Genomic DNA, 20,754 nt, shown 5'->3' with positions numbered 1-20,754 from the left:
GAACTAGGATGGAATACACTTAAGAAACGCAGAAATGACCAGCAACATATGCTATTTTTTTTAAAAAACGAACCGTCATAGCCTAATTATCTGTTTGAAAACATTGAACCTTATATCATAAACAATGACTTAGTGACCCATGATATTCGACATCAACGTATACTTCAAACACCCATTTGCAGAACTACATTGTAGTATATATTTTAACATTTTCTTTCCTAGTATGATGTCTCGGTGGAATAGATCCGATTGTAATTATTATAATCTGAGGTCGGTAAGTGAACTTAAAAAGCAACTCGTCCATCATGCCATTCTTCCTAATGCTGAGGATACGTGTACAAATGCTTTTAAATATGGAGGGACTAGATCTTTTAACGTCATTTTATGTCATCTTAGAAACCATGCAAGTCAATTAAATTCTGATCTTTTTAGAGACCACCTTACTAATAGCCCATCCTGTATATGTGGCAACCATGACGAAGATGTGAATCACTTCTTTCTATACTGTCCTAGGTATATAACGCAAAGACAAAACCTATTAGATTCTCTGTCTCATTCGCAGCTTAACATTCAACTAAATCTACATTTAAATCTCGACTTAAACCTGATTGAACATTTAGTAAATAATATCAATATACTAACTAGGGGAAGTAACCACCTTAGTCATGATCTTAATTCTGCTATTTGTGTCTGTGTTCAGAAATATATTGAGTCTACTAACAGACTTTGAAATAACCGTTAAATCTAGTCGCAATGTGTATGTATACATGTCTATATGAATACTCCTCCAACACGGCTCATGCTCTGGATTGGTGGTGTGTATGGACATTTTAGTGCTGCCCAGTTATAATTGTTATCTGGAGCAGCAGTGGTGATGGACTTTTTGGTGTTACAAATTATTCAACTAATAATATTTGATATTTACTGTATTGAGTGGAGGTTCCAGTTTTTGATATTTACATATGTTGTAAAATTTATAAAATTTGATTATTTACAAATGCAGTATACACACATGGCTTTCTATATATATATATTATATATATATTTTATATATACTGGTTACTAAGTGAAGAAAAAATAACAAAACAAAAACAACTGTATTTGTTTTACCTCAGTAATTGATTTTTTTTTAAATTTTGAATTTTGCTTAGTTCAGAGATAGATAGGAACTATTAAGTACTATTTAATGTTCCAAGCAAGTGCTAATATGTTAATATCTCAATTATAATTATGTTATTGTTTGAAATGTATGTAACCCAAGTGAGAGGGCTTGTATAGGCATAGCCTGTTGCCCAATTCCCATTGAATCATTTGATTTAATCAAATATTTTGAAATAAAAAATAAATATATACATGTATTTTGTTTTTCATTTTCGAGTTTTATGTATGTGTTTTGGGGGACTTGGGTGTTGGGGTGTGGGTGTGTTTGGGTGTTGGTGATGGTGTGTTGGTTTGTGTGCCCTATGTTCATCATTTTAACTTAAACTATTAAACTAGTTAGCTAGATAATGGAAGATTAAAACATAAAATCATTTATATTATAAATTATTTTCGGGACCTATTTCATTTTGATGTATTGATATCTTTATATGTCCAAAATATTGAGTATGGTTATAATTAATGTAAGACTTCGTCATCCCATTTTAGTTTAGTTTGGTTTGGAAAAAAGGGTTCAGTAATCTGTGTTTAATGCAAGATCTCGTTTTCAGAGTGTACGATACACGATAATAATATTGAGATATATTAACTTATTACACAATAAGAACCCTTCAAACATCTAACCTTTTTCACCAGGCGATTCCTCTATTAACCAATTATTACGTATTTCCAAAGATTTCATTAAGGCATTTGATTCAGGTAAAGAAATAAGAGTAGTATTTTGTGACATCAGCAAAGCATTTGATGGGTTTTGGCACATAGGGCTGTTGTATAAATTATCAAAAATTGGAATAACTGGACCGCTGTTAAAATGGTTCGAAAACTACTTAACGAATAGAAAGAAAAGACTAAATATCAATAATATTCACTCTGATTGGGCAGGAATTAAGGCTGGAGTTCCACATGGTTCAATACTTGGACCTTTGTTGTTTTTTCAATCTATATCAATGACATAGTCAACGATATCAAATCTTTTATCAAATTGTTTGCTGATGATAATACTCTGTACATGATAGTTAAAAAAACCTTAGAAACAAACAACAGTATGGAGTCATATCTACTAAAAATTACTGTATTGTCCAAATTTTAGTTGATCTCAATCCTAAAAAAACGGAAAGTTTGACCCTTGGCAGAAAAAACAGTCAACCCCATCCAATCTTACATATGTGCAATTAAGACAAATTGTAAAACAAATAATTCAGGAAGCAACGTCTATATTAAATACTATCAATCTCCAAAATTTAAACTCGACAGGCATTACAAAATATATATTTTTCGTGTATTAGACCACATGTAGAATATGCTGATACTGTCTGGTATAGCATTCCCAAAGAATATATTTCTAAACTAGAGAATGTTAATTTGGATGCTGCTAGGATTGTTTCAGGTGCTTCTAAACTTGTAAGCTTAGACAAACTATATACAGAAATTGGATGGAATAAATTAATAGACCGTAGATTCCATCATAAATTGTGACAATTCCATAAAATATTTCATCAAAATACTTCAGAGATTTTACATAAGTGTAACGACACTTGCTTTTGTTTCCTTTTCTGTTCTATAAAACATGTACTTCGATGTATTGTCAAAATTTGAATAAAACAAAGTTTAAACCAAACATCTAACCTTAATGTCCAACAAGCCCTGCACCTTCGCTATGGAAATTGTCCATGTTTTCTTTAAATGTTTTGTGTATGTTGTGTGTAAATGTGTTACGCGACTAGGCCACTGTGGTGGAGACTGTGGAGTCAGCCATATGTGACACCGAATCGTAATGTGTGATGTTTAATAACTAAAGGACGAAAAAAATCGACGAATATTCCCTTAATTGTTTCCATCTCGTAGAGGAATTTACTTTACACACCTCGAGAGAGGGTGAAAAACTACAAAGCAAAACAAATAAAACACTCATAAGATTACTGAAAACTAATTAGGTCAAACAATGGTAATTATCTCAAACTGACAAAAAAATTTCGAGCTAAACAATAGCCATTTTACTAGTACAACTCAATCATATCATTTTGTCTATTAGTTAAGGCTTCTTTTATATGAACAGTATGCCATCAACATTACATACAGAGTAAAATTACAATTGATCCATATCACCGGATAATAAATTAGACAAGACCCTGTGCTAACCAGATCCTTCAAAACACAACACGTCAAATACCAGACAAAAATATGGCTAGTTGCACGATATCATCTTTACTATCATTCATATTCATACAGTTGGTACAATATATAATGAAGTATAAGGAAGTACAAAATAATGAAATATACTATTTGACTACTTTATTGTGTTGAGCAAACAAGCAGACGACACCGATTGAAATCTGGCGGGACTCACCCAAGCCCAACAAAACCATCGGATTTACCAAACGTACAGAATGAACATATGCATATAACATAAAAACTGGCATCAAAGATACATTATGAAATAAATCATAAGGTTATCATAAACACGTACTCCTTAGGGAGGCCCGCATTTAGCCTAAACAATATCAGCGTGACTCACTGTGACGCTTCCACATGGTAGACATAGGAACTTGGAAAGCAAAACCAACATGCTGTATAGAGGCGGGTACTTATTTCCGGACTACAATTTCCGGACCAAGACCGTCACATAATGTTTATGAGATAAATAATCCAGCATACCGTCCGAAAACCGATATATATGGACAAGACACAGACTGTAGTACTGTGTTTATCTATAATTCCAACTTTTATCTATTAGTTCGCCCGTTGCATGATAAAAATAAGGATACTTTGTTTGGGTGGAAGTGCAGACCACTGATCGTGAAGACGTTGTGAGACTGATCATTCATCAGTACCCGCTTTCTTCCTGTTTTTACTGCTGAGATGAAATACATTTTTTTATCAAGCCATGTGTCCCCAATACTTATACCAGAATTACCCATACTTACACCAAAAGTATAAACTAACATAAGCACTATAGCTTTATGATGATACGAATGCTACGTATCATATTTAAAGAACCATGGTTCAATTACAGTCCTTTCTGTGTTGAACAATTGCTCTGGTTGACAGTCATATCCGTACAAATCACAGTCCGGTTGGAAGATTTTACTAAGCTTATCTAAATCTTCCCTGTCTAACGTCGAGTAGGCCTCTTTAAAAGCTTCTGCTTTGTTTTTTCTTGCTTTGGACCGTTTCTCCGCATTCCCCATCGCATTATACACAACACTCATTAGTTTTTTCTTTGTTAGACCCTCACTCTCTTCGGTAGTGAGGGGAAATTCCGATTCTTTTGTGAGAACACCACGGATTTGAAATTGTTTCCAGAGTCTTTTTTGAGCCTCATAGAACGTCACATTACAGTCAATAGCATAGCTTTTTCGAAAATAAAATAACCAATTAAACTGGTCTAATATTGTGTCGTTCAAATATTGCTCTCGAAAATCCTTGTTTAGGGATCGCATCAAATCTGTTCTACCAATGCGATCCAAAATATAGAAAATATCCTGAGGAAGGGTGTCCAAATTACCGATCACCTGCCATTTGTAGCGACAAGGATCGCAATGCTCATAAGAAGGGGTAAAATGCCCATCTCTTTTCTCGTTGTGCTCATCCGCATATAAGACTGTTTTAACAAACTCTCTAAATGTCAGATTGTGTCCACATTCAGTTGATTCATTCCGCGTAACATTTACTCCAAACGCACCATATAATTTCCAGTAATACAGATTTGGTGAAAACAGTTTATCTACATAGGCTGATAACAGTCGACCGTACGGCTCACGGACAAACATAAATGTTAGGGATTCCTTCATGAATCTATCGACCATGTCTTCCGGAATACTAGTCATGTTATCAAAAGTAGCCAGTGCAATAACTGAGCTGTCAAAAGGCGATTTAGCGTGCGCTTCGCCAACCACAACCTGAAAGATGATAAAAAAATGTAGGTTAGTATCAGTATTAATTATTGGATGGATTAATGAAAATTCAGTAAACTGTTTGTTTTTATGAAAACTTTTCACAAGAATAAAAGTTTCACCTTTTTATTATCAAATCACCATTTGATGTCACATTAAATCATTAATTCTATATGTATTGAATCATCCATAGTATCATAAAACCTTCAATCTAAACTTAAAGAAATATTTCGTTGATCCTTACTTCAATTTTGAATAACAAAAAGCATTCAGAACTAAAAAGTCATAGACGAACACATTAACGCATGACAGTAAAACCATACAAATGAAAAAAATCGGTCACAATACTACTACTACAATAACATTTAAAATCTGTTAGGTTATGACACCTTTAAATTTGTCAACGTATTGAAAAATACCCCCACCTCAGGATGCTGTGTTTTGTTGTAAATGAATATCCGTAATAACTACAAGATAAATAGTCCGTTTCAATAGCGACATACACAACAAAGCTCGGTACCAATCGGTAGATAAGTTTGTTTTGTATTCCTTCGTTATGGTAGACACTATTAACAGTTTTCATGGTTCCGCCACTGCCAGCATCCTTATTGCAAATGTGATTTTAAATGCTTTTAATGAAACACCGACATGGCCATTAAAAGTAAAAAAAATAAAACCTAAATAATTTTGATGCAGTTGATGTTAGCCCTGAAATTAGGAACTAAAACATCATGGTCAATTCTTATGAAAACAACATGTAAATAAATGTTGGCTTTCTAATACAAACGAGTTATTTCTTATTGTTGAGTATGCATCTACATTTAATTAAGATGGCAAGACTTTGGTAACACATTTCATTTTATAAAAATAAATAATTACTTACCCGCAAAACACGTTTCCAGAATGTCGACGCTGTTTTTTCTACTGGACAATAGGCTATTCCCAACACTTGATCAATTATTATATTGTTTTTCACATATTTTGCTGTTTTCTTTCCCTTCATTTCAGCCTCACGACCAACACATGCTTTCAACATTCGTTTCCTTCTTTCTTGATAAATCGCTTCCATGTCAGAGGTTACAAATGAAAAGGATTTCTTCTACAATCGTAAAACAAAACAAAAAGGTGAATGTATACCACAGCGTCAACAATATGACAGACTGTATCACAGCGTCAACACAGAGGCATAAAACTCCCACAGTATTAAACAAAAATGCCGTAAGACATTATCAAGGTCCATATGTGTCAGGTGTGAAACAGTGTCTCACATCAAGTCCAAGACAGTCTGTCGGTCAGGAGCTGACCATGTGTTAAAACCAAATCAAATATTTTGGTCGTCATATTTTTGTCATTCGTTTTAGCAAATATTGAGGCAGTTGGCGTGCGTAAGAATGGTGTTCTGTTGGGGAAGATTATGTTTATAATAAATAGGTTAATCAGGTCATCGTCGCGGAGAGTAAAATTTTGTCGCGTTTTGAGATCCGCGTGTACATTTTCTAGTTTCGATCCAATTTCACCTGGCTTTCAAATCATCAAGTCATTGATATAAATTACAAATTTAGATTGACTATTGATCCATCTTTTAGGAGCTAGATGTCAACGACCCCGTAGCCCGATAAATCTGGTGAACATTGATCTAAATCTAATGTTAGATATATGACATGTAGAAATTTGAAATGAATCTTAAATTATTTCATATAGAATATCAGGAACGCACGTGTTCGTACAGTACATGTCAGTCATACTAAATAATCTTCCTTTATAATTCAATATCACAACTGATATTTTATAAAGCCTATCTTAGAGGCGATAGCTACTCATGCCTATGAAATGTATTGTTGCTAATATTCACCAACAACATGAATATTCTATAGAACCCGGTGATAAAATATTACCTGGGTAAGGTAAGGTTCATTTGTTTAGAGTTAATGTGATCTGGTAACACCGATGATTTGAGAATCTTAACACTAACGTTTCTATTTTAATAACTACTCAATATTTACACTACATCAGATACGAAGAAATACATGAATATCCTGAAGTTCACAATACTTGTATGAAAATCAACACATCAGCTAACGACATACAAAGGAATTTAGTTGAAATCAGCTATACCTTACATGGTACATTTGTCACCTATTTATTGGCATATAAGTACAGCTGTAAAAGCTACTAGCGATGTCATTTTTTTCATTGATGGTAGCAACTAGTACTCGTAACCCTTTGCGATTTCATCCCCTTTTAATTGCTAAATTTTATACCAAAGAAAAATTAAATAGCACAAAGAGCTCAATAATCCAAATTCCACCCTACCGGTAGTACTGCTAGCGTCCTTCAGACAATCATACTTTAGGCATGTGCTACATTGTTTGAATGTAACGTACATGACATAGTTATGTATTATAATCTTCTAAACTTTATAACTGCATAAACATAACCAAGAGTCCAAATAAAGGCATTATAGAAAAATGTGCATCTCTCATGCAGTAGCACTAAAAGATATACTCTTTTATACGAAAAAGGTGCGCGTGTTTTTATATACAAAATCAAGCTTTTTAGGCATTTGTAATATGTTCTATTATTAATCATGACAACCATTGACACGAACTCATTTCAGATCAACCATTTTTAAAGGTCTGGCTTTCAAACGTTAAATTAAAATCGGGTCAGACCATCGAAAGCGCAGTACATTATATGATATCGAGCAAGTGCTTGTGGTGGGGCATTGTGTCAAACGCTTTGTGTATTGTTTTCCTTTACATTGACTCCGTAAAATACCCGGCTGAACATTTCTTAAGTAGACATTTGACGGCTGTCGATTCTGCCTCTTATAGTATTCCCTGCTTTATTATATTCAAACTTGCCTTAAGTCACAATCATATCCAAATAGTGGGAAATAACTACACATGTACAAGTTTAATCATTGCCACTTTATTCTATCGAAAACATTATCATTAAGTGCATACTGATTTCGTTGAAGGTAATATTAAATAGTGTCATGAAACTGTTCACGTAAATATGCGTTTACAAAACGCTATTGCTTGAAAAGGACAATAAAAATGAACGAAGTTACTTTGATTAATAATGAGAGGAACTCTAAACACGACACTGTAGCATGCTAATAGTCCGGACGACGTGATACATCAAAATGTTCACTCGAAGCTCGAAACTCTAACATAACATAAAGACCAAAAATGGTACTTTCAGTTTCATGATGAGTTTTATTAGATTGAGATCCTTACGCATTTTTAATATAATATTATTACCACTAATCATGTCGTCGAGCTGTCATATGAATCTTTTCATTTTCATACATAATACGTTATCTTTGAAACTTGTCTGCATTTCTGTTCTTGTTATACATTGTATGTACACATTCATGTATACACTTGCAAGTGATTTGTTCATTATCTTTAAACTATTTAAATATATATTGGTATATATTCCGAGGATAGTGTTTCGCGACAGCATCAGTAAATGTGCTGAATTATTAAGTGATCCGGATACAGGCGTATGGATTTAAACGTTTGGTCGAGAAGGTGATGTGATATATATATGACGGCGGGGACCATCATTTGCGATAGAGGGATTGGTTGGGTCTAGCAACGGTCCGATGCAGTAACAACAGATGGAACTTGCCCACAAATAAACACCCAAATCCTTTAGATACGAACAGGAAACGATCTCCGTCAATTCAATTCATAAATATGCAATTGGGTGCTCAGTCCCATTAATGTAAAAACACATCGCTTGACACTTATATGTTTAGGCTTTTTTCCAATCTCGAATAAGAAGATATGCAGATAAATGAACCAAACTTAATAGTTCAAGCATCTAAACCAAATGTTTAATGCATATATTTGAATATGTATAGTCTGTCCATAACGACTACATTAGATCTAATGTTCATTTAAAAGTCCTAACTTTGGCCCACTTTCCAACTCTCACTCTCAGTTGTGGTCAAACAGATGAGTATAGTCACGTAGGGCAAACATTTCTTACATTAAAATGTTTGTACAGACAAACGCTTACCATAGTGGAGCGACTGGTTGATTGGACAGTGTGAAAATCTTAGTTTACGAATCTGAACTGCTTTGCAAAATAAGAAAGTATGGGAGCATACAGCAATATCTGTTCAGCCACTGTCTCAGATATATCACAAGCATAAAAGGGTGGAAGTAATGCATTTATATATGGATGAAGAAATATCCTATTTAACGTCACACGTATCTTAAAATACATTTTACAGGGATGTTCTTGCAAAATATATAAGGAGAATAGATAAGGTTCCGTAAGGGTCTTCTGCTTCATCAACGACACCCGACACATATATTAATTTCAACTACAAGTAAAGACACGTCCTCACATTGAACGATCGGGTGGTGTGTTACGGCACGATTTCTCACCCCGACACGTTTTCTCACCCAGGTGAGAAATCGTGCTAAAATTGCTGAGATCGCAACATGAATTCTCACCACTGCATGATTTCTCACCCGGATTAGAAATCGTATAAGGAGTTGGCATATTGCTAGTTGTCATGAGTACGAACACTGATCTTGATTTTGGGGGATTTTGATATGTTTAGGCTTGTTTATTTAGAAACTACTGCGTACACTTTAAACATTTTCCAACTTCAAACTTGTTCGACCTTTAATTTTTAACTCACCTGGTCCGAAGGACCATTGTGAGCTTATACCATGCCATAGCGTTCGTCGTCCGTCCGTCCGTCAACTTTTCCCTTTAAAATGCTACTAGTCCTGAACGACCCAGTACATTTCGACTAAATTTTGCCGGAGCATCCTTAGGCCAAGTGGACTGAATTTTGCATAAACGGTGGGTGTGGCCGCCTGTGGGCAGAGAAACAAAAACCAATTGGGGAAATAGAGGTAAAACCAAAACCTTTCAAATCCTTCTTCTCCATAGGGATTATGGGATTTCATCCCAATTTGGTCTGGAGCATTCTTTTGCCAAGGGCACTCAATTTTGATAAATGGTTGGTTTGGATCCCTGGGGGCAGAGGGACTGGGACAATAGGGGCTATAGAGATAAAACCTTTGAAATCCTTCTTCTACCAAAGGGATTAAGGGATTTTATCCTTATCTAGTCTGGAGCCTCCTTGGGCCAATGACACTCAATTTTGCATCAACGTTGGTTGTGGCCCCCTTGGGGCAGAGGGGTGGGCCCCATAGGGGAAACAGAGGTTAACCTTTAAAATCCTTCTTCTACCTATATATATAGATACCTATAGGGATTTAGGGATTTCGTCCCAATTTGGTCTGGAGCATCCTTTGGCATAGGGGTATTACTTGTGTATAAATGATGGGTGTGGCCCCTTTGAGTGCAGAGTTGCGGGGCTCAGTAGGAGAATTTGAATTTCTTGTTCTGTACCATTGGAGGAATTGCTTGTAACAAGAATAATACCCATGGTTGCTTTATTATCCAGGTGAGCGATACATGTCCTCTGGACCTCTTGTTTTTTTATCTCAACACTTTTGACTTACAATTTTATACAAAAATATGTAACATACACAGATTTAATGAATAAGCATGCGTGTTTGTACAGAGGGATACGAGTATCATAGAAATAGAGGTGTACTGCAGTTACATAATATAATACATGAAGTCACTTATGATATTCGATGTTAAGTTCTAAATCATGGCCTATAATTTGCTCAGTCATTTCAGGCTATAACAATTTCTGTTCTGATTTATGGACCACAACAAAAGTTGTTTAACTGAATATTTCAATCGTTTTCTTAAAGAGGCGAAAAAAGGCCAACATCTTCCGCAAAATGGCTGCTGCAGACTGGCTTCTGATTAGTCGAAATTTATAAATTGTCCAATATCCCTATATAAAAGTGTGCAGTGTCACTACGAACACTACTGCGATCTGCGTTGATTTTGTTTTATTTGACAAAATGTCCGTGTTAGGTCGAGTCCTGATTGGTCGACATTTCGATATTGACCGATGCTATAGATTTGGTATGTAGATGTATTATGTAGGGTTGTCAATGGGTAGCCGGTTAACCGGTTATTCGGCCGAAAGACCACGAACTGGTTACCAAAATCCTTAACCGAAAAGTCGGACATTTACTTAACCCTTTTTGGAGCCCCATGTTTCCCGGTCTTAGACCTACAAACCATCTGCATTTGTATAGATGAGACCAAAATTGGATATTTTTGTAATAAAAACAGTGTTCAGGGATTACAGGCTAGTGTTTATTTTGTACTCTAATTTAAATACTGACAAAGAGATGTGGCCAACACCATAAAAATTCTGAACAGATTATAAAAGGAAGCCAGAATACAAAGTCAAAGTTGTGAAATATCAACTTCCTGAGATAGAACGCGCCTTTGCATGCTAGATGTAAAGATAATCTGAAGAGTACACACTTGAATGAGCAAGCATGTCTTAAAACGTTTGTCGAGCAATTTTTCATCTAAAGAATAATATTAAATTGCTTAAATATTACGTACCACGTATGCACCATGTTTAAATTGTCCATCGACGTCTCGTTCATTACCAAATTCTGAAATGTAAATATAAAGTTACATATTATGTAACATGACGATATGACAACGTAAATGAATACTGTATAGAACTAGTCAGCAGGTAATACGTAAGAATACCTCTCTTATTTGCCGACCGACAAAGTAATTCTTCAGCTCTGGCGGGTTTTTTTAACACTAAATGCTGCTGTTGCTATTAGCCTGTATCATAAACCAGTGCATTCCAAATAGGTTATTTTGGGGTTCATATAATTACAATTGTAGGATATGGAAATTGATATAAAGAAAATGTATTTTGTATGTATGCATCGATAAAATAAACGGGAAAAGGTGTTTTTTTCATACGATTTATATTGTTGGAAGAATATGGTTTTTTTCATGAAAACGAAAAAAACAACAAAAAAACTGGTCTTTTCTATTTTTTACTGATATTGTATTCATCAAAAATAAGTAAACTAAAAAAGTACACTATGGTTTAAGTTTCCTTTGCGTCGTGATAAAACAATTGCAGTAATATATTTCGTCCGGTGAACGAATGTTTAACCCCACTCCCTATGAAATCTGACTAGTAAATATAAATAACATACAGATAATAGAGGCCAGGTATATCATGAAAGCGAAAAAGGCTATAGGATGAAAACATTAGAAATATTGTTATAAAAAAAATGCAAACTTTTTATGGATTGAATACCCTTTTTTTCGTTCTAACTAAAGGGTTTTTAAAAATGTATAATAATCTATGTCGATATTATACATAATAAACATATTACATATTATTTGAAAATGAAAACAAAACTCATTTAAAAAAACAACGTGCATTCGGAGGGATTCGAAATATTATGAACCTTCAGAAAATCTTCACTGAAAGTGTGTAGAAACAAAAACCTGGTTTGTCCTGTAAAATATTTATAATGAACATATGTTGTAATAAGTCTGAAAACTGTATAGTTAAACGTGTAGTTATTTAACACAACCTTGACCTAAATACCAATATAGGAAACCATTTACTAAACATGTGTGCACAAAGGCTTCGTCATGTTTATTATATTTTATCTTTAAACACATCTGTAAATCGATCTACTTTGGTAGTAAACAACCATAAAAACACAACGGAAGAGGTTAGAGAGAGGAAAATTGTACATCATACAAGTCATATACATATTAGATAAAAGATATGACGTATGTATTACTTGATGAATGATTAAATATCTCATATTGCATTTTTGTATTTTGCGTTAAGGTAAACATACACGTGGTCCCTACTCTTTCTACAGTATCGTCTTACATTTCTACTATGCATGGGAGTTTTAAAGCAATTTTTAAACAGCACATTATTTACGCTTTCAATATTCCATATATATATATATATATATATATATATATATATATATATAAATAGGTCCAGTAACCGAATGCTGTTCTGACCTCATGAATATTGAAAAAAATGTCATTCCTTATACTTGTTTTTTCATTTGTAAATGCTTGTCATTAATTTTTTTAACAGATACAGCTTAATTGCTTTTTTATATACTGGGGCAGCGCAGTAGAGAGAACAGCATGTATTCGCTAAAAATTGTGGAGGACGTTCATGCAACAGCATGACAACAAAAACCACAAAATTTAAATTCATTAATATTCATCAAAATGTGTTTTGTGGAAAATGATATAATGATATTTTTTAAGGAATTTATTTCATTTTCAACATAAATGCAATAATGTTTAATGTTCATTTAAATTAGCATAATAGCAATGCTCTGAGAGTGGCTTCCCAGTTGACGGTTAACAAATTCCGCCTATATGACGTATTGTGTTTCGTCATTGTATACGTAATGCAAATAAATTGTGAATAAATTTTGCCACGCGATATGTATACCAACATTTTATCATCAGTAATGCTCGATGATATATAGGTACATGTCTAAATTAAATATTACATTACCCAAAATATAGTAAATGAACATACAACCACGCTCAAATGCAAATAAGCATGTTCCTGTTCAATTTCTTGCTTTTACGTTGTTTTTTTTTGCGCTATACTGAAAACAATGGTGTCTTATCACCCCCCAAATCGTCCCAAACAATATCATCTATACAGGAGAATCTATAGAAGTGTAAGTCCCATGTTTTGTGATGCAAAATGATGCACAGACACTGGGGAAATATTCATTGGATTACATTGTATAAATTGTTTAATTTTTTTAATTCCTCTTTTGGGATAAACTAAACATTAAATAAACATGAGCTGTGCTGTACATTGTACCTCAATAAGGTAAGCAACTTCTATGATACTGGAAAACAACAGATTATAATCACAATAATGACTCTTAATGATCATTTACACTTTAAACCATAGGTTAACATGAAAATAGACTCAACCTACATCTAACGGCCCGTATATAATTACTCTACCTAATTCCCACAAATGGTTTACACCCTTCTGACAGAACTTCAATACAGGTTAACAAGTTATAATTACTTTAAGTCTTCCGACTTATCAGTTACAACATATATACAGTACAATACATGCATAACCATGCGAATATACCTCTGATTAAAGAAGTTGAGACCTTTTCTTGTTCGCATACACTGAATATTTACCACTAATTTCTGATATACTATTACTATTTAGCAGTTGGATAAATTTAAACATGCTAGTACGATTTCAATAATATCTTTTGATGAATTTAGATATTAAGTCATCATAGAAAAGGACCTTTCAAATTGAAATGATATTCATCTTCTTCCTCATTCATATTACATATTGTACACACCCTGTTTCCTCTTCAATATTATTGTACCTGCCTTATTCAATATTTACCTTATGTGCTGATAATCTTATTTTACAAGTATGTTTTACATAATAAATATTGATTGTTGTCCAAAATTACAAATATATTGATACGGTGAACATTTTGCAGAAGATCTTATTTTTTTCAAACCATTCATGTTTATTTATTTCACCAATGCGTTCCTTGATTATAAAAGAATATATCATTATTTAGACTCGGGGCTTCCCACACATAAAAAGACCAACTCTGTATAGTTTTTACCTTACCTTACTTAACCATATATCCTTGTTACATCGCCTCTCCGAAAAGCATGATTTTAGAACAGAGTTTTCAGACTTTTCTTAATCTTATCAAATATTTGAATTTACGAACTATTTAATAGCCTTTCTATTTCATAGTATATTCAATATGATTACTTGCCTTACTATGTAACCCCAGCATACGCTTGCAGAAATTGACATAACTTTTCTATATCTAGTACTGCATGGAAGCCCCATACTTTCGCCCGTAACTAAGTACGCTATTTCCATACGTGTCAAACACAGCTAAATGCGTTTCTATATCAACATAACTATTTTTACAAACGTTAATAATTGCAAACATTGCCTTTCTCACTCAGTCAGCAATTTGCTTTTGAGTAGCGATAGGACATGACAGACTCTCGTGTGGTGAAACGGCGGATCGACCTAGGTAGCCAGTACAACAACCATGTAACACACATTCCAAATACGGTTCAAGCATACAGAATGTATATAGTTACCGGTATTGATTATCTCTTTCAACAGGGGTGCCTTTCGTATTCGTCAATACGCCATTGGATTTGTTTAAATACTCCTTTATTAATAGAACGTCGGAGGGTGTGAATGAAACGCTAAATAGTCTGCCTATTTCAAAAGCCGTCGACGTCATGAGTGACTAACGATGTTTAAACGTACCATGTCTATCCGCAGTTCACCAAAAATGTTTGTGAATCTAATCTTAAAATTACGCATATGTATATGCATGTTTTTGGATATAATGTAGTTTTATTTGCAGAAGCATCGCTATATCTACTCGGTAAGATCAACCATTAAATCATTACTATACATCATTTTCAGGATATTTCACACCAGTTTAAATGAAAAAGAAATAAATTATAAGTAGGAGGCCTAAGGGACATTGATGTTGACCTGGTCAATCCGTGAGTTATGTACATCCACCAACCAAACTGTTAGCATTCAATAGACATGTACAAGTGTGTTGTCTGGTCTGGTGGGAGAGCAAGTGGAACACATCCCAATGCCTAATTCATATTATGAAATTATGTTTACAAGTGCGAAAACATGCAAACATTTATCAAAATACCATAAGAAGAATGTTTCCCGTTCCATACACATATAACAACAGTAATAGAGAAAAATATATCATACTTCATAAAAAAGATAATAAATAATAAATCACATAAGCACATCTTACATGTAAACAATTGTAAGTCAAATAAAGAATTAATATATACAAAGTAGTCAAATTGAAATCGTTATCAATCGACATGATATATGTTGGGATTGCACATCTCACAAGAATGTCAAGCTTGACACCAAAATAAATTATGTTTCTTTAAATTACATACTTAATAGAAAAAGAAACGCATGAGGAGAAATAAAAATGCGTTATATCGTCAATGGATATCACTTAAATAATGAAGGTCGGTCAGATGACTATCCTGGTCAGTGTTAACTACACCAAGCGTGCAAAGCCGCTCAACCATTTGGTGTACTGAGCCTTATGGAGAAAAAATCAAGAAGCAAACTTTATGTGCAGAATAATGTTGGAAACTTCGGTAATTCATCTCGTCATACCACTTTGTACTCCTGACAGATACGTCATTTTCTATTGTATTTTAAATTATGGTACAACTAACAGAAGCTCAGAGGGGTCAGGACATTGCATTTCTATTGCGGTTTCCGGGCACTGAATGTTACTAGGTATTTTGGAGTTTATTTTTCCACCACAGAGCGCCTTTTCAGACCCACCTGGTACATTGTATCTCTATACAATGAACCGGAGAAGACACCAATAATACAGTCAAGTTTAACGAGTGTGGAAAAGGTCAGATGTTGGAAAAAATACTTAGATAATGGTCTTAAGTTTAGTTTATTCAACGTTTACCTTAAAAGTCCGATCATTTGTGTATATATCTGTGAAATTCTGTGTAGAAATGACATCGCTGGTGGTATTTACATTGTTTTTGCCGGTAATGTCAACACTTATATTATCTATAAAACGTTTTGTGTAATTTATTAACTTTTGTAAACACTTAGTTATTATTTTGTACATCTACTGAAGTCTTGTGATTAATACCGTGCTGAAAATGTTCATATATTCTATGTTTTTTATGATAGTGCTTTTCTTTTTTCGGCTTTTACAGGAGACAGAGCGCGTTTCCGACCGATCGCGACGTCCACGCCTGACGTCTCGACGTCAATTCATATTGTGCATTTGCATTAACGTCATTTAAATGCAGATGTAACAAGTAGGCATTCATAATCGTCCCATACATCAAAACACTGTGAGAAATCGATTGCTCGCAGATGGCCTGTGGGCACGTCGTCTTTATGTCGGTGCACCCTTTACTCGTGTAAGCCACATACGTCGTAAGGCTTTGTCGGCGGGATATGCTCCTGGAACATTTTCAATGAGACAGTGGAGATGACGTTTTCATAGATGAGTTCCAGTGTACGCTTTTATCGTCCGACGGTCGACGTCGTTTTTACGTCACATACATGTATATATGTCAATGTACAAGACTTTGGCAAAATCAACAGAAATTCAGACAAACTCCAAATGCATGTATATTATGTAGTAAGTATATCATGCCTTGTAAGAGTTTCTGTCTTTGTGGTGTGATGTAAATGTATACACTATGTGATGTCTAGTTATAAGTAAGTTTTTGTTTAAAAAAACACACTTCTCAGATACTGAACTCCAGAACTCATCCCAACCAAGGAAAAAAATCAAAGATGTGCCTCCTGTGAGAGGATGTGTTTACATGATATATATATATATTTATGCTTTTATGATATTTGTATCTGTGATGACAAAAAAAAAAAAAAAAATGTAGTAAGTAACTGTTCCATATAGTGCCGTGTACGTAAACCTCAGAAACGTGTACATGTACTGTGATGAGTATCGTAACATTTATTAATGACGAAAAGGTTGGATTTATGTGATGTGTCCTTCCTTTGAGTAAAGTAGCAAGTCAGACTGCAGTATTATGAACTCTCAAAGAACTGATAGGTGTTAGACAAAGACGTATACTAGGGAGAGCATTATCCCTAGGGGTGTAATAGGGAGAGCATTGTAACTAGAGGTGTAATAGGGAGAGCATTGTCCCTAGAGATGTAATAGGGAGAGCATTGTCCCTAGACGTGTAATAGGGAGAGCATTGTAACTAGAGGTGTAATAGGGAGAGCGTTGTCCCTAGAGATGTAATAGGGAGAGCATTGTCCCTAGGGGTGAAATAGGGAGAGCATTGTCCCTAGAGGTGTAATAGGAGAGCATTGTCCCTAGAGGTGTAATAGGGAGGGCATTGTCCCTAGAGGGGTAATAGGGAGAGCATTGTCCCTAGACGTGTAATAGGGAGAGCATTGTAACTAGAGGTGTAATAGGGAGAGCGTTGTCCCTAGAGATGTAATAGGGAGAGCATTGTCCCTAGACGTGTAATAGGGAGAGCATTGTAACTAGAGGTGTAATAGGGAGAGCGTTGTCCCTAGAGATGTAATAGGGAGAGCATTGTCCCTAGACGTGTAATAGGGAGAGCATAGTCCCTAGAAGTGTAATAGGGAGAGCATTGTCCCTACAGGTGTAATAGGGAGAGCATTGTCCCTAGAGGTGTAATAGGGAGAGCATTGTCCCTAGACGTGTAATAGGGAGAGCATTGTAACTAGAGGTGTAATAGGGAGAGCATTGTCCCTAGACGTGTAATAGGGAGAGCATTGTCCCTAGAGGTGTAATAGGAGAGCATTGTCCCTAGAGGTGTAATAGGGAGAGCATTGTCCCTAGAGGTGCTCCGTCAGAGTTATCCAGACGTGTTTGTGTATACTTTGTACAATGATGGCGAAGCGGTTGTCAAGAAATTAAAGCTGGACATGAGTTACGCTTCACTCTCTAACTACTTTTGTGAAAAGCGATTTAGTTTCATCTTGCTATACGTTATCAATTCGATGAAATAAAAGGTTATTCCTTTTGTATATGTATACATATCTTCTTAACGTCAAAACAACATGATTATATATCCATTCGTTTTTGAGATGTACTTCTTTTATACCACTCAAAGAAACCATATGACTAGTTCATTTATAATCAGCTTGGATGAAACTTTGGAATGTATAATATAGCAATGATATGACTAGTTTGGCATACTATTAGCATACGATCAAGTCATTACAACAGTAACAAAAATATCAAATAAGGTCATCAGTAGGTAATCATTCGTTTACACCTTTTTCACAATATTTTTTCTGGATTTTACCCATTTTTGTTTTTTTAACCTCCGAAAAAAACCTCACCAAAAACAACAATGTTTACAGATTTCAATGTCCATGGTTGTTTGTTTTTCATAAATGTGATCTCTCCTCTACTACACATTATTTTCTATCTCTAACATTAATGTTTGGATGTAAAAAAAAAAAAAGACTTACAAACAGAAGGCTCAGGTACAATCAGCCTAAATGAGGTGTTGATGAAATAACAATACCGCCAATGACCTGTCAGGCATTGGTATGAAAATTAATAGACCAGACGTATTAAACCATTTTAAAACAAAAAAACTCAAACGTATGTTTCATTTGTCTTCAAGATATATACTTTTCAATTGAAGAAGAAAGAAATTACAATATCACAAGGGGGTCCAAGTGTTCAGTTGATTCTTTTTAATCTAATAGTCGAGGAGTAACTATTATTGTAAACGATAAATTTGAATTTGAAAAACATCATAAGACAGATGATGTTGTTGAAAATATATTAGCTGTTGATATAACAGTCCATAAACGATACAGTTGGATTCTATGACAATAAAGGGAAAATAAAGAAAAATAATAATAATATATAATGAACAATATTTTGAGACTTCATACATGAGTTACAACAATAGGCAGCCATCTACTACACAAAAGCAAGGGCATCCAGTAAAATATCCAGAGAGTATTTATAGAACTTGAGACCCATAACTCTTCTCAATGCAACTTTTAAATATTTTAAAATCAGTTGTACACTCCATATCAAAAACAAGTTCCTAAGCAAGAGAAACCCCGGGGGAGATACTTGGTTAATCTACGACATAACGAACTACACTCAACACCATCATACTCATGGACACCTCATTTTATCGATTTTGAAAAAGCCTTTGATTCTGTTTTATGGGACTTTAAACTAAAGTATTCATTTTGTTTAATTTGGACCGGAGTAGAAGAAAACGAAAAAAACACATCAAAGTATGTAATAGAAATACTTCTCGGCAATCGTAGAGAATATTTTTCTATCCAAATTGGTAGACATAAAAAGGGACTGTAGACAAGGCGATCCAGTATCATATATTTTATTTCCTATGGTAGCTGAAATATTAGCTAACAGACACATAACAATGAAGGAGACAGATCCTCTATTTTGCATGGCTCAACAGTCTATAACGATATTAGATTACATCGTAAAAATTAATTATGAGAAAAATGTTATTTAAAAAGGTAGCCCAAAAATCAGTGCTGATGTATACCATCACAGATGGAAGCTGAAAGGAGGAACATCAAAATTTACCTTACTTTGGTTTGATGTCTCTGTTAACTTTTAGGACATTGCTGATCTTACCTACCACGAAATGTTACGTACTACAGGTAGCAAGTTAAATCAGTGGCCAATAAGACTCTTTACACCTATCGGCAGACTCAGTGTTCTCTAATCACTCTAAATATTGGCAAAAAAACATGTTTTTGATCTCTTTTCCTATCCCTAGCAAAAACACTATTTGATTTTTGAATAAAAAAAATCAATTTTATCTGACAATCATCGATAGATCGAATAAAGAGGTCAACACTTGGTCAGGGTTATAGCGGGGGCAGTCTAGAATTGATTGATCTGGAGAAAATTATATAAGGATAAAAACAAAATGGATTAGAAGAATACTCCTTTCTACATACATTGAATGGTTAAACTTATAAGGAGAAATTTCTATTCCTTCAAAACATAGAAGCACGAAGAATTGAGTAACTTAATGGCATAAGTACAGATAATATATTCTGAAAATTTGATTATTGTTTTAAATCCCCAATTTGGTACAATAGACATTCTAAAATGAGCAATCATCATGTGTTTCCATAACTGTCTGTGTGTTTGGATGTGTGTGTGTGTTGGGGGGGGGGGGGGGGGGGGGG

General features: G+C 34.4%; 1 protein-coding gene across 1 annotated transcript in view; it reads right to left on the bottom strand.

The window, feature by feature from the left end:
• Positions 1-3,269: 3,269 nt before the first annotated feature.
• The window catches only part of LOC110440729 (carbohydrate sulfotransferase 11-like), an 18,276-nt gene continuing 791 nt past the window's right edge, over positions 3,270-20,754 (bottom strand). The window contains exons 2-4 of the mRNA XM_021483881.1: positions 11,529-11,581; positions 5,935-6,150; positions 3,270-5,057 (exon numbers count right to left, since the gene is read on the bottom strand). Of these exons, the coding sequence (XP_021339556.1) occupies positions 4,134-5,057; positions 5,935-6,150; positions 11,529-11,581 (1,193 nt within the window). The 3' untranslated portion in view covers positions 3,270-4,133. The remainder of the gene's footprint in view (positions 5,058-5,934; positions 6,151-11,528; positions 11,582-20,754) is intronic.

Source organism: Mizuhopecten yessoensis, unplaced genomic scaffold (assembly GCF_002113885.1).
Source record: "Mizuhopecten yessoensis strain PY_sf001 unplaced genomic scaffold, ASM211388v2 scaffold1779, whole genome shotgun sequence".
Classification (NCBI taxonomy): domain Eukaryota; kingdom Metazoa; phylum Mollusca; class Bivalvia; order Pectinida; family Pectinidae; genus Mizuhopecten; species Mizuhopecten yessoensis.
Note: the sequence above shows the minus strand (reverse complement) of the source record. Positions and strands in the feature narration are given on the sequence as shown.